The 13,559-nt window shown below is 68.5% G+C and overlaps 1 protein-coding gene across 1 annotated transcript; it reads right to left on the bottom strand.

The window, feature by feature from the left end:
* Positions 1-195: 195 nt before the first annotated feature.
* On the bottom strand, positions 196-8,831 carry CKMT1B (creatine kinase, mitochondrial 1B). The gene is made up of 9 exons (XM_090028656.1): positions 8,611-8,831; positions 4,094-4,292; positions 3,380-3,475; positions 2,952-3,173; positions 2,586-2,671; positions 1,427-1,550; positions 1,137-1,271; positions 763-888; positions 196-430 (listed from the first exon to the last, which is right to left on the bottom strand). The coding sequence occupies exons 1-9, from the start codon at positions 8,754-8,756 to the stop codon at positions 314-316; spliced, it is 1,251 nt and encodes a 416-aa protein (XP_089884782.1). The 5' UTR covers positions 8,757-8,831; the 3' UTR covers positions 196-313.
* Between the last annotated feature and the right edge of the window lie 4,728 nt (positions 8,832-13,559).

Genomic DNA, 13,559 nt, shown 5'->3' with positions numbered 1-13,559 from the left:
GCACCGCTCCAGGCGGCTGCCCCAGGCCTCTTGGCTGCTCTGGGGATGAAGCCGCGTGCTGCCCTCGGGCACGGGGCCCAGGCTGGGCGGTGGGCGGCTGCGGCACCCAGGCTGAGCGAGGGCTGCCAGGGCAGGAGGAGCTGCAGCTGCAGGCGCTGAAGAACCAGAGTGCGAGGCTGGGTCACAGCAGCGAGCGGTTTATGGAGGCTGGCGCGGTGCGTTGGGGGCAGCGCAGGGCATTGGGGCATGCGGGGCACAGGGCCACGCGGGCTGCGGGGGCGGCACTGCAGGTGCTGTGGCCGGCAGGGCCAGGCTAGTGCCTGAACTGGGACACGGGTGAGGGGATGCGGATGTCCTGGCCCCGCTCCAGCCGTCGCTCGCAGTCGATCAGGTAGTTCACGCCGTCAATCACCAGCTGTACCAGCTCCACCTGTGGTCAGAGGGCACGGGGTGGGTTGGGGCAGGTGGTTGGGCCCCGCGCTCCCCTGCCACCATGCTCCTTCATGGGGTCCTGGTCCCCCAGACATGCATGGGCCCTTGCTGCCCCGCCGAAGCCCTCCCCCACCCACACGGGCCGGACACCGGAGGGGCTGCAGTGGCGGCTGCCGCGGCAGGGTGCTGGTCGGCTCCCACCGCCTCGCGCAGCACGGCCTCGTCTGGCACTGACCCTCATCCAGCTGTGACCGGCCCCCGTCTGTACTGCCCCGTCCCCATGCCCATGCGTGCAGCTGTGCAGCCCTGAGGCCATGGCTCAGCACCCACCTCCGACTTCCCCAGGCGGTCCAGGTTGGAGATGTCGAAGATGCTGCCGGTGGCGGCCGTGTCCACGCCCCCTGTCCCACGCTTCTGGAGCCGCAGGTTCTCCAGGATCTTAGGGAAGCGGTTGTCCTGGACCGGAGCACGTGCGGTCAACACCGGGGATGTCCAGAGGCCGGGCAGAGCCGCCCATGCCCCGCACTGCTCCTGCGAGCTGGCGGGCAGTGCTGGGTGCGGGAGCCCCATGGCGAGCAGCTTCCAGGGTTGGGGCAGGTCTGCGCCGCTCTGCCCCGAGAGCCCCTGATTCTGCACCCGGCGCTGCACGAAGCCGGCTCCGTGCCAGGCTGGCCCCTGCCCCCCAGACCCCAGCGCGGCCGTACCTTGCTGAGCAGCGGCAGCTTCATGTGGACGCCTGCGCGCAGGCCTGTGCCCAGGTTGGAGGGGCAGGTGAGGATGTATCCCAGCCGCTCGTTCCACATGAACTCCCAGCCCCGCTCCTGGATCAGCCGCTCCACCTGCGAGAGGCACCCGCAGCCCGTCAGCTGCCCCCAGGCCCCACGGGGCTCGGCCGCCCGGGGTGCCCCTTCGGCCCCCGCAGACATGCGGCACCGGAGAGAGGGGCCGCCCCCCCGCCGTGCCCCCCATCCGCATCCGCCTGCCCAGGACTCACGTCCTTCAGGCCACGGCAGAACCGCTCAAAGACCCGCTTCATGTTGCCACCCTTCTCCATGGAGATGATGCGGGTATGGTCCTCCTCGTTCACCCACACCAGGAAGGTCTTCTCGTTGTTGTGCCTGGGCAGGGCGGCCCATCAGCGCCCGTGGCCATGTGCCCCCTCCCAGCCCTCGGCTGCTCCCCACCCACCTCGACCTGCCCCCGGACAAGGCGCCAGGCGGGCCGGCCCGGGCACGGCTGCAGCCACGCCTGAGGCATGTGCCCGTCGTGTGTGACCCCAGTGGGGCCGCCCCGGGGTAGGAGGAGGGGCAGGGGCATGGGCATGGCACGTACGCGTGTGCAGCCCTGTTCACAGGCCGCCTGACCGCGCGTGGGGGGGAGGAGCAGCAGGCGGCGCGTGCCCAGGCCCTGGCAGCGCTGCTGACGAGGGAGCGGGGCTGCACGGCAGGGGGATCCCGGTGCACACCGGGTGTGGAGCGGGCAGCACTTGGGGCCAGGCTGCTTATCGGCTGGGTGAGGGGCACCGCAAGGGTTATGCAGCGCGAGGGGTGGGTGGGTATAGAGTGTATAGGTGCGCAGACTGGGCAGTGTAGGGGCTGGTCATACAGCAGATGCAGGGATGGTTACACAAGCACTCGTGTGGGGGGGGTAGGTTTTAGAGCGCACGTGTGTGCAGGGGTGGTTATACAACGTGTGTGCGTGCGGGGTTGGGCTGGAGAGCGTGCAGGGGTGTTTATGCAGTGGGGGGCCACGCACAGGCGGTGGCTGCGTGGCGTGTGGGGCTGGGTTCATGGCCAAGCAGGGCAGTGGTGGCTGCATGCTACGCGGAGCGGCCGTGCAGAGCTGGTGTGTGTAGGGCGGTTGCACAGTGTGTGTGGGAGACTGGCCGTTACGTGGGTGTGGGAGTGTGGGCCCGCGTGGGTGTGTTACACGCTCAGTGCACGCAGAGGGATGAAGAGGGCTGTGTGCATTCCCGGGTGCTGGGACGGGTGTGAGGACTGCCCCCGGGGTGAGTGCCTTGCTGCCCAGGACTGCCCATGGCACGGGGGGGCCGTGGGAGTCATGCCTGGCACGTGGGCAGCCTGTCATCCCCCCGTGCCCTCTGGCCGCCTGCCCAACCCAGTGGCCGGTGCCAGCTGCAGGCTGGGCCTCACCAGATGCCGCGGGCGTCAGGCCAGTCCCGGGCCATGCCGGCCGCCGTCAGCAGGGGGGACACGGGCTTGTCGAAGAGGAAGTGGTCCTGGGGGAGGAGAGTGGCGTGAGGGCAGCGCAGGCACCCCCACCGCTGGCCTGCAGCCCCGCCAGAGCCCTGGGGATCCAGGTCAGCGAGCGTCGGCGGGGTCCACGTGGCCAGGGCGGCGCTGGGCGCAGGGTGGCACTGCTGGGAAGTCCCTGAGCAGCCCTGGCTGGACCAGGCCAGGCCTGGGCCTGGGGCTGGGGCTGGGGCAGGCACCGTCACGGTGCAGGACGGGGCTGCGGGAGCCCCAGGGGAGGCGAGGGCAGGGGCAGCTGGGACTCACGTCAATGAGCTGCTGCTGCTCCTTCTCGGTCATCTCACTGAGGCGGTAGTACCGGCCGGCCAGGTCGCCCGCGAGCCCGTTCAGCGCCTCCGCAGCCACCTTCTCCACCTCCCGGCGTTCGGCCCGGGTGCAGGCGGGCGGCAGGCTCAGCCCGCGGATGCTGCGCCCTGTCCGCACCCGGGAGGACAGCACGTAGCGCTCGTCGAAGTGCCCGGCCTTGATCTGGGGGCGGAGCGGGGGCAGGTGAGACCCGGGCGGGGTGGGGCAGGGGCAGCCCTGGGTGCGGGGAGCTGGCTCTGGTGTCAGTGCCTGTAGGGGGGTTGTGGACGTCTACCCCAGCCCAGCCTGGAGCGGAGCCTGCTCGGGCCCCTGTGCTGCAGGCGATGCCCTCTCCCCCATGCCCAGAGCAGTGTCCCCGCGCCACGCACCTTGCTAGCGTCCAGGTCTGTGACGTGTTTCATGGTGCGCGGGTTGTAGCCATTGTGTCTCTCCTGAATCACGGGGTCAAACAGGTCGGCGAACACCTGCAAGTGCCGTGGGGCAGGGTAGAGGTGAGGGGGCAGGGCCGCGGGGCAGGCAGCTGCTGGGGGCAGCCAGCCCGGGGAGGCCAGCGAGGGGCTGTGGGGCCAGAGAGGGGCAGTGCCAGGCAGGCCAGCAGCCCGGGGAGCCCAGACAGGTTCAGAGCAGGGCGTGCAGGGGGCTGCGGACGGGCCCGGGTGCTGGGATGTGGGGCGTGTGCGACCCCTGTGCAGTGGGCCAGGGAGCACCCAGCTGCAAACCCAGGCCTCGGTGCTAATGGCCTGAGACCGAGCATAAGGATGCCTGTTGAGCCACCCTCGCCCTGGGGATGGGCCTGCAGCTGGAGCTGGGGCGCTTTCCCCAGGCAGCTGCTGGTGCCCTCGTCCCTGTGTGGCAGGAGGCCTGACCCCGGCGGTCAGCGGGGGCCGGCCGCATTCTCTTGCCCCCGCATCCATCCGCGCAGACCCAAGAGGCCTCGTGGCAGGGCAGGCACTGCTGTGGGACCCCGTGCTGGGCACTCTGTGCTGGGCTCTGGGCAGCGCAGTGGCCGGGCCTGGGTGCCCTGGGCTGGGCTGGGGGTGACAGGGACATGTCACGGTGCCAGGGGCTCTGGTATCTCTCACCTCGTAGGTCTCCTCGTCGCCGGCCACCATGCCCACAGTCTTGATGAAGGGGTGCCCAGGGTTGTCCACGCCGGTCTGGATGCACTGGTCCAGGGTCCAGCCACTGGGTGTTTCCTTGTCGCAAAGCCGCGCGTAGATGGCGGGCGTCAGGTTGCTGGCCATGCAGTTGTTGTGCTTGCGGAGGTCGGGGTACTCGGCGCTGCGGGGAGGGTGCAGGCAGCGTTGGACCGTGGGGGCAGTGGGAGCGTGGCCGGGCCAGGCCTGCCCGCAGCCTCACCCAGCTGCCCGGGGCTTGCAGTTGTCCACCCCCTCGGCTCCCTGCTCTGTCCTCGGGCCCAGCTTGCCCCTCTCCTACCCCTACCCTGCCCTTGGCCCTTGCTCCAGCCCTCCCCTTCTCCAGGGCGCCAGCGTCCCTGCTCCTCTGCCAAATGCCTCCTGCCAGGTTTGATGCCCCCACTGAGCATCTGGGGGTGGCCGGCCTCCAGGCACCCTGTAGCCGTGAGACATGGTCGCCCCAGGCCTGGGCCGTGCCCATCTACCAGGTGGCCCTGGGCCTGGCCCTGGCCTGGACGCCTCCTCCGGGGCAACGTCTGGCTGCCAGGTGTCTCCTCAGGGCAGGGGACAGGGAAGGAGTGTCTGACCCCAATCCGCGGCTGGCAGAGCCGCGCTGTGCCGGTGCGGTTTATTGCATTAATATTGGCTCTAATCGGCTCAGTGCGGCCAGAGGTATCTCCCGACCCCGCTCCCTTCTCTGACTGGCTCCGTGCTGCTCGGTGCTGTGGGGACCGGCTGCACAGGGCATGGCCTTGTCAGCAGGGTCGGGCCTGTCAGGGCAGGGGCGCAGCACACGCCTGTTGGCTCAGGCACTGCCTGAGGGCCAGAGCGAGACCTCGTGGTGCTGGGACCTCCTGGCCGGAGGCGGGCACCGTGTGAGGGGAGGGGCACTGGCGCTTGTCACAGCCCCTGGCCATCACCGCCGCCCCTGCACACGCAGGACAAGGCTGAGCTGTGTCCGTGCTGCCTCCGCCGTGCCGCCGCCCGAGGGCCCAGGAATGTGGCTGTCTCTCGCCGGCGGGGCAGCTGCGCTGTCTGGCTGGGCAGGGCCCTCCGGCACCAGCGGCCGTGCTGGCTGCGAGAGCTGCCCCAGACTCGGTGCTGCGCCAACCGCTGCCCTGATCTTGTGTGGCCTCGGGAGCAGACCTGCGGCGAGCCCCACGTTCACACGAGCAGCTTGAGCTGTGCCCGGAGCACCCCGGGCAGTGCAGCCTCCAGGATGTCCCAGGCACAGCGTGGGGCCGCTGAGCTGAAGGCAGTGGCCCGAAAGCTGGAAGGCTCCAGGGGGCCACAGCTTGGGGCTGGGTCATGCCAGGAGCGGGGCCTCGGTGTGACGGGCTCCCGGCTGTCACCCGAGGCGGCGAGCGGGCGGGTGCATGCACGACCGCTGCTGGTTTAATGCCGGCGCGGGTGGGGAGCGAGTCGGCCCACCCGGCTCGGGCACAGGGATGTTGCTCTGCGTGGGGCCAGCTCCCGCAGGCGCTGTTCGGTCTTGCCTGCGGGGCTGTCTGTGCAGCCCAGCGCTCCGGGCACCCACGCAGCATTGCTTATCGTGGGAACGACTGTCCCAGAATCACTTGGCTTTGAAGCACGATGGCTCTGGCTGCCCTGCGCGCTCCTGTCTGTGGCTGGGGGCGGCCCCGATCATTGTTCTTTGGGAACATTTCTGATTCAACACCCCCACCCAGGCCACCGGCCCCTGCCTGGCTGGGATCTCGTCTGGCTGGGCAGCCCTTGCAGCAGGGGACACGGCAGCGAGGGTGGGGAGCAGGCAGGGGGAGCGGTGCGGGTGCTCAGCTCCTACCCATGTGAGCACTGAGACATAGCCACTGGGTGCAGGTCGCGGGCACGGGCCATGGGCACAACCCCCTTGTGCTGCTGTGTACCGTTCCTTCCCTTTGCTGTGGCACCAGGTGCCCGCGCACCCCTGGGATCACTGGCACTGCCCCAGCTATGGTGCTGCAGCCATGCACACACATGCACACTTGTATGTGCACATAGAGACTGCCTCCCTGTGCTACAGATGCGAGTCCTATCGTGTCCCCACAGTCCCAGCTCCTGGAGTCACTGATGGGCAGTAGCAGGTGGGAAGAGAAGCTGGGAGCCATGATCCTGGCCATGGGGATGCTGGACATGAGCACAGGGCTGACACCGGCTGGATTTCAAGCTGCGGGCTTTGCTCCAAGTGCTGGCGTGTCTGGCAGACTTGTGGCGCTGGGAGTTGGCAGCTGGGCACTCCCTGTATCCTCCGTACTGCTCTGTGGACTTGGCACAGGCTCTCACCTGCACTGCGGGGGTGGGGGCGGCTGCAGGAGTCACAGTGGAAGTGGGCATGGGTGGGGGCAGGGGGCAGGTGACGTGTCCCTGTGGCTCCCCTGCCTCTCTGTGCCCTGGGCTTCCTGCAGGTGCTCATGCCCTGCCTGCCCTGGGCTGCAGGAGGAAGGAGCGGATCTTACCCCTCACCTATTGCTTGGCCCCACTGCAGTAGGGGCAGGGCTGTGGGTGCTCTGCTCTGCTTTTAGGAGCTTTGCAAATGCCTCTCGTGGATGGCGCTGAGCCCCTGAGCGTGGTGCAGGAATCACCTCCCTCGTCCTTCCTGACCCTGCCCATGGTGGCTGCAGCACATTGTGGCTGTGTGGCCCTCCCCGCTGCCGCCCTTCAGAGAGCACAGCTCATGGGGGCTGCCCTAGCACCAGCAGATGCTGGAGTGTGTGCACAGCGCTCGCAGGGGTGAGCAGGACAAAGACGTGGCAAGGGCAAATGGGGGCCGGTGACAGGAAATCCCTCCTGGCACCTCCCTGCTGCTCACTGTGATCAGGCTTAAGGGATCTGGGGCAGGCCCTGCAGGGGGGCGGCACAGCCTTGAGTTATCCCCCCAAGCATGCACTAAGCTACGGCTCAGGAGCCACTTCCTTGGCACCTGCCCACGCAGGCCTGGCGTTCGCGTGTGCTACGTTGCTGGGCACTGGCTGGCTAGCTGGGAGTCCTGGCACATGCACCTGGCTGCAGCAGGCCACCATCCCCCTTCCCCCGGCCCTGTGGGCACATGGGCATCAATGCCCAAAAGCCAGGGGCCCTGCTGCTGCCCCTCCCGCTGGCCAGGCACCAGTGCACGGGCAGGGCCTGCGTAGCTGGGTGCTGCAGGGTGGCACCTGCGCCCAGACGTGTTCTCCCCTGGCCCGGGCACGTTTCCGGGACCCACTTCCTCCCTCCTGCTCCTGTCAATGGCAGCAACTGGCCACCAGCACATCTCAGGCAGCAGAGCTGGGCCCAGGCTCTCCCTGAGGCCTTACCTGGCTCCATCCCCACCCTGGCAGCACCTTTCACAGGCACCAGGTCGCCAAGCTCGGCTCCTGCCTGAAACACTCCTGTTTGGACCCAGACTCTGGCTTGCCTGCCCTTGGCCCATGGGCCGTGCGGCTGGTGGTGGGATGGGGAGAGCCCTGCTCGCTCACCCAGGGAAACCCGCAGGGAGCCTCGGTGCCAGCAGCTCCTCTGGGGAGCGCCCACAGGACCTGGCCCTGCAGGTGCAGCTTGAGCCACGGTCTGTGGGGACCTGCCGGGCTGGCTGGGCAGGTTGCGCTGAGGCCCACGCCCTGGCAGCCCAGCCCCAGCCCAAGGGATGGGTGGGTGCTTCCCTGGTGCCACTGCTGAGCTTGGAGCTGCAGAAGACTCTGGAACTGGAGGGCACGGTCTTCCCCCCGACCCTGGCTCCCCCCAAAACTGCCAGTGCCTGTGTGCCCTTCCCGGGGGCTCCTGGCCACGGCCATCAGTGGGGAGCGGCCCCAGGAGCTCAGTGCTGTCTGGAGCCCATGGGAGCTGCCCGGGCCTGGGCGCCGCCACGCGGGGAGCTGGCAGCTGGGGCACCCTGCCCTGCCGGGCCGTGGGCACCAGCCGAGCCCTGCGGCCAGGAGGGGCCGGTGTGGGCCCAGGGCTTGGGTCGCGGCTGCCGCGGAGCACGGTGCTGCCCACGCCTCTGCCGGGGCCAGCAGAGCAAGGACGTGGCAAGGGCAAGGGCACAGGCTGGTGTGGGGCCACGTGGGGATCCGGCCGGGCCGGGGGCGCCCACAGCCTCTCCCAGACGGTGCCTCCGGGCCCGGCTCCCGCAGCGCCCCCGGCACAGGCCCGAGCACGGCTGCTCCCGCGCGGCCGCCGCGTCCCGCGTGCAGCTGGCTCCCGGGGGCAGGGGCAGGGGCAGGGCTGCATGCGGCCGCGGGGCGCGATCCGGCCCCGGCCCCGGCCTGGGGCGCAGCAGCCGCGGGGCGGCGGGGGGCTGCGGCGGGCGAGGCGGCAGGAGCCGGCCTCCGCCGCGCGCCCGCGCTGCCGTGCCGTGCCGTGCCGTGCCGTGCCGCACCGCGCCGCAGCCGGGCTCCGCGGCCGGGAGCGCGGCCAAGCCTGCGGGGACCGGGCCGGGCTCGGGCCGCGCAACAGGTGCCGCGGGCGCAGGAGCCGGTGCGGGTTACCTGGGCGGGTAGCGGCGGCGCTGGCGCTCGGCGCGGAGCGGGTCCCGCGCGAGCAGGAGGCCGGTGGCCAGGGAGCCGGCGCCCACCAGGGCCAGCAGCCCCGCGGGCTTGCGGGCGGCCAGGGCGCGGGCGAAGGTGCTGGCCATGGCGGCGGCGGCGGCGGGACGAGCCGGGAATGCGGCGGCGGCGGCGGGAGGGGCGGCGGCGCGGGGGCGGGGATCACGGGGACGCCGCCGAGGCGGGACGGCGCCGCCCGGCCACAGCCGCGGGCACGGCGCAGTCACAGCCCGCAGCGCCGCCCGCTCGCCCGCCCCGCCCCGCCGCTGCCGCGGGCTCGGCGCGGGGGTCGGGCCGCTTCAGCACCGCGCGGCGGACAGCGCGCGGGCCCGGCCCGGCCTGCGGGGCACGAGGCGGCGCGTCCCGCCGGCGGCCCCCCCTCGGGCCCGCGCCCGCAGCCGGAGCCTCCCGCTGCCGGTGGGGCGCGGGGGCAGGAGCCGGGAAGCAGAGCCGGGCCGGGGCCGGGCCCGACGGCCGCTCCCGCGGGCGAGGGCCCTGCTCCTGCCCCCGGCCTCGTCCGTGCCTCGCCCCTGGGCCGCTCCATTGTCAGCTGCCACTGAATGGAGCCACCCCCGCCTGCTCCGGAGGCTGAGGCAGCACGAGGGCCAACGGTGCCAGTGGGGCAAACAGAGACCAGGAGGCGGCAGCAAGGGCCGGGTCACTGGGCTCCTGCCTGGAGCCATCCAACGTCTGGACGTCTCCCCTCCACCGCCCTGTGCTGCACCCGTGAACTCCTGCAGGGCCTCGGTGGGCCCCACCGTGCAGCCGCGTGCCCAGCACCCCACGGGGAGGCTGGGGCGAGACGCCGTGGCTGTGACCCCCCCGCATGCCGCTGGCGCAGAGGGGTGTTACTGCTCTGCTCAGCAGCAACAGTCACAACACACGGGGCCTTTAATGAGCCTCTGCATTTAGGATGCTGCTGCCCCACCTTCAGCCACCTTGGGCTCCTGCCCAGCCCCGGGGCCAGGCTGCCGGGCTGCCACCGCATGTGGCCCTGCCACATCTCACAGCTGAGGGGCCGTCACCAGGATCAAGCCCCGCCTGTCTCTTGCCCAGAGATCTCTGGCTGATAAGCAGAATAATCCCTTCTTTTCATGGAGCCACCTTGTCAGTGTGCTGGACAATGCAGCAGTGCTCCTGGCTCAGCACAGTTCACCTGCATCTCATCATCGCTGGGACCCCATGACCCTGCCCCCCTCTCTCGCCTGCCCTGCCAGTCGCACGCGTCTCTGGGACCCTGGCCCCTTTTCCCCTGGGACCCTCCTCACACTTCCCTCTTTGTGCTCCCCACCCAGCGCTGCCATTCAGTTACAGCCTCCTGGCGATGGCGGGAGCCCCGTTTGGGTGGGCAGACCAGAGGGCAGGAGCTGCGTGCAGGCTCAGCACAGATGGGCCAGGGTGGGCCCGTGCCCAGCTCCAGGGAGCCGCATTTCCTCGGCCCAGGGCTGCCTCTCCTTTGTTCCTTCCATTTGCAATCCCTGATAATAAACCGCAGCACAGGGAGTGTCTGGGCCGTGTTTACCGGCTGGCAGGTGTGCAAAGGTGGTTGCTGTCACGTACTTGCAATAACCTTTGGTCCAAGAGGCAAATTCGAGTCAGGAACCAAAAGTTGCTGCCTGCCTCTGCCGAGTGAGCCTGTCGGCTCCATGCTCTCACCTCATCCCATCACAGCTAAGGCCCAAGACCACTCACCACAAACATCACCATGCCCTGCCCTGCACCTTGGGGAGAGACCATGGGGCACTTGTAACAAGCACAAGGGCTAATGCTTCTTCCAACACACAGGATCACACACGCTTGCTTTATGTTTCCAGGTGAGTCCCACATGGTGCTGCTATAACTCAGCATGATGAGCTGGTTTCTACTCCAGAGACCTGGAAAACAGGAGTGGCAGTCGCCTGGTGTGACTCACCCCCAGCCAAGCCTTGTATGAATATTGTATGAACCAGGGATACCAGTGGTACCTGCTGCCACATGCAGTAGGCACAGACAACTAGGCCAAAAGCCTCTCAAAATGATGTTCCTGCCTTCCCCTCCTGCCCTTGGCCCTTGCTGCTCCTTTCCACAGTAGACAGGAGCCCCTCCACACCGGCTCCCTGGGAGGAGGCCGGAACACTGCGCTCAGGCCGTCTCCTCCCCGCCACGCAAGGCCTGTGGCGTCCTGCACGTGCTGCTTCCCACCCCCACCCCGGTCTCTGCACTCTGCTCCTGGGTGACGCCAGCCCCAGCAGCGTTCCCGCCGGCACTGCCCGGTGCCACAGGGGGAGTGGTCTCCTCCTGATTGTGACACCCGTGTCTGCATCAGCACCCTCGGTGCCACGCACCCCTCTGTGAGCTCACGTTCACTCGCTGGTCCCCTTGCTCCCTTCCAGCTTCCCTGCCCCTGTGGGGATCATAAAATCACAGAAGTGGGTTCAGACGGGACCTTGTAGATCTTCAAGTCCGACCCCCCGCCTGGGCGGGAGAAGAAACTGGACTCAAATGACTCCAGCCAGGTAGGCATCAAGCCTCCTCTTAAAGACCCCCAGGGTAGGAGCCAGCACCACTTCCCTTGGAAGTTGGTTCCAGATCCTAGGTGCCCTGACCGTGAAGCAGTTCTTGCAGATGTCTAATCTAAACCTCCTCTCCAACAACTTGTGGCCATTATTCCTTGTTATGCGGGGGGCGGGAGGGGAAACAGCGTCTTCCCCAAACCCTTCTGGTCCCCCCTAGTGAGTTTATAGACAGTCACCAGGTCCCCCCTCAGCCTCCTCTTGTGAAGGCTGAACAGGGTCAGGTCCCACAGTCTCTCATTGTAGGGTCTGCTCTGTAGTCCCTGAATCATGCGAGTGGCCTCCTCTGGACCCTTTCAACATTGTCCACATCCCTCCTGAAATGGGGCGCCCAGAACTGGACGCAGTACTCCAGCTGCGGCCTGACCAGCGTCGCATAGAGGGGGAGGATCACCCCCCTGGACCTGCTCGAGATGCATCTGTGGATGCACGACAAGGTGTGGTTAGCCCTGCCAACCGTGACCTTGCATTGTCGGCCCATGTTCATCTTGGAGTCAGCAATGACTCCAAGATCCCTTTCTGCCTCCGTGCTCCCAAGAAAGGAGTTTCCCGTTCTGTAAGTGTGCTGCTGGTTTCTACTGCCCAAGTGCAGCACCCTGCACTTGCCAGTATTGAAATGCATCCTGTTTATGTCAGCCCACCCCTGCAACCTATCCAGATCTTGCTGCAATCTTTCCCTCCCTACTAGCGTGCTCACCTCACCCCAAATTTTGGTATCATCAGCTTCTCTGTACCTCCAGCACCTCTTTGGCAGGACACCAGCCAGGGGTCCGGCTGGTCGGCATGGCTGTCCTGCTCTCTGCCCTGCAGTGCCCCACATGCTGTCAGCCACAGCATGTTTACTCCCAGGTCATAAATATTGTTAAACGCCTCCAGCAGATCCCGGTGTGGCCGCACTAGGGACCCCAGGCCAGGAGGGTGCTCCATGCCCCATGGGGGCCCATTACCGTCTTGCTCTCTGCTCGCATGGTTACTGACAGTGTGGCACCAGGGTGCCACACAATCGTGGGAGCTGCCAGAGCCGAGTGTGCATGGCAGCACCATGAGCTTTGTCTCACTATCAGGTGTGCTGGGCTGGGCCTGTTTGCCGTGAGCCACGTGCTGCTCTCCGCAGCTCCTGCACCGACTTTTCCCTGTGCAGGGCCGGTGCCAGCCCCTGGCCTGCAGTCACCCCTCCATGCACCTGACCTGCCTTTCCCCTGTGGGCACACTCGCTCCCTTCCAGTCTTGGGAATGTCCCCACGTCCCCTCCTGCCCCACCACCCGTGCCCCTCGCTGCTGGGGTGCTTGGCCGTGACTAAGCTGGGGGAGTCGGGTGGCAGTGTTGCTGGTGCAGCACGCCTGTAGCCCACAGTACCCAGGGCTCCTTCCCTCCTCCCGCAACGCAAACACCTAGCTGTGGAGACGCTGCCCACTGAAGGCTCCTGCGACTTGTGGCCATCAGATGGCCCAGGGAGCCTGGTGCCCATCTGCAGGGCAGTGCACTGGCAGCTCCCCAGAGCGCCGGGGCCACGTCTGCCATCACTAGTCCTCGCTCCGGGGCAGTGCCCCATCCCTGATCTCGGGGAGGAGGAGGTGTGGACCACCAGACCTGTCTTCCCCATGGTGGCTGCACTCATCGTGGCAGGAGGGACAAGCTGGGCCCTCGAGGGGGCTCAGAGGAGCAGCATGCGCGCCCCACTCTGCTGGGTCAGAGCCAGTTGCCACCTACTGTGGGCTGAGCCCTGCCTTTGCCCTGTGGTGCCACAACCCCATCATCCCTAGTGGAGGCGCCTTGACCCCCCCGAAAGGGTGCCCCACCCCCACCCCCACGCGCCCTCCTCAGGGGCCTGGGAGTCCCGCGGGGCAGGGGGCTGCGCTGTGCCGCTGGGGCCAGGCGCCCCGTCCAGGGACACGGGGGGTTGGGGCACCCCCAGGTGGGATGGGGGGGCAGGTGCCCATCTAGGGGGCCAGGGTCTGGAGCGGGTGGCTCTGGGGAGCCCCGTCCAGGGATGGGGAGGTGGGATGCCCCTGGGGGGGGTCTGGGGTGCCCCATCCAGGGTGGGGGTGTGGGATGCCCCGAGGTGGGGGTCCGTGGAGCTCCGTCCGGGGGTGGGGGAGTGGGATGCCCCGAGGAGGGCAGGTCTGGGGCATCCCATCCAGGGGTGGGGGGTGGAATGCCCCGAGGGGGCGGTCCGGGGTGCCCCGTCCAGGGTGGGGACGCGCGGGTGGCGGGGGGAAGGCGTTTGGCGCCGCGGGGCTGCACCGCCCACTCCGACCGCCAGGGGACGCGCTGCTCCCGCCCGTGTTGCGGCCCGCCCCGCCCCCCGCCGCCCATTGGCTGTGGGCTCCGGGAGCAGG

This window comes from Crocodylus siamensis, chromosome 15, assembly GCF_052110815.1.
Source record: "Crocodylus siamensis isolate JL-2025a chromosome 15, ASM5211081v1, whole genome shotgun sequence".
Classification (NCBI taxonomy): domain Eukaryota; kingdom Metazoa; phylum Chordata; order Crocodylia; family Crocodylidae; genus Crocodylus; species Crocodylus siamensis.
Note: the sequence above shows the minus strand (reverse complement) of the source record. Positions and strands in the feature narration are given on the sequence as shown.

Excerpts from the sequence above, each read along its gene's own strand:
- CKMT1B (XM_090028656.1), bottom strand. The coding sequence starts at position 8,756 with ATGGCCAGCACCTTCGCCCGCGCCCTGGCCGCCCGCAAGCCCGCGGGG. Across the intron at positions 4,293-8,610 it reads CGCCGCCGCTACCCGCCCAG|CGCCGAGTACCCCGACCTCC; the intron begins GTAACCCGCACC and ends CCCTCCCCGCAG. Across the intron at positions 3,174-3,379 it reads CAGACCTGGACGCTAGCAAG|ATCAAGGCCGGGCACTTCGA; the intron begins GTGCGTGGCGCG and ends CTCCGCCCCCAG.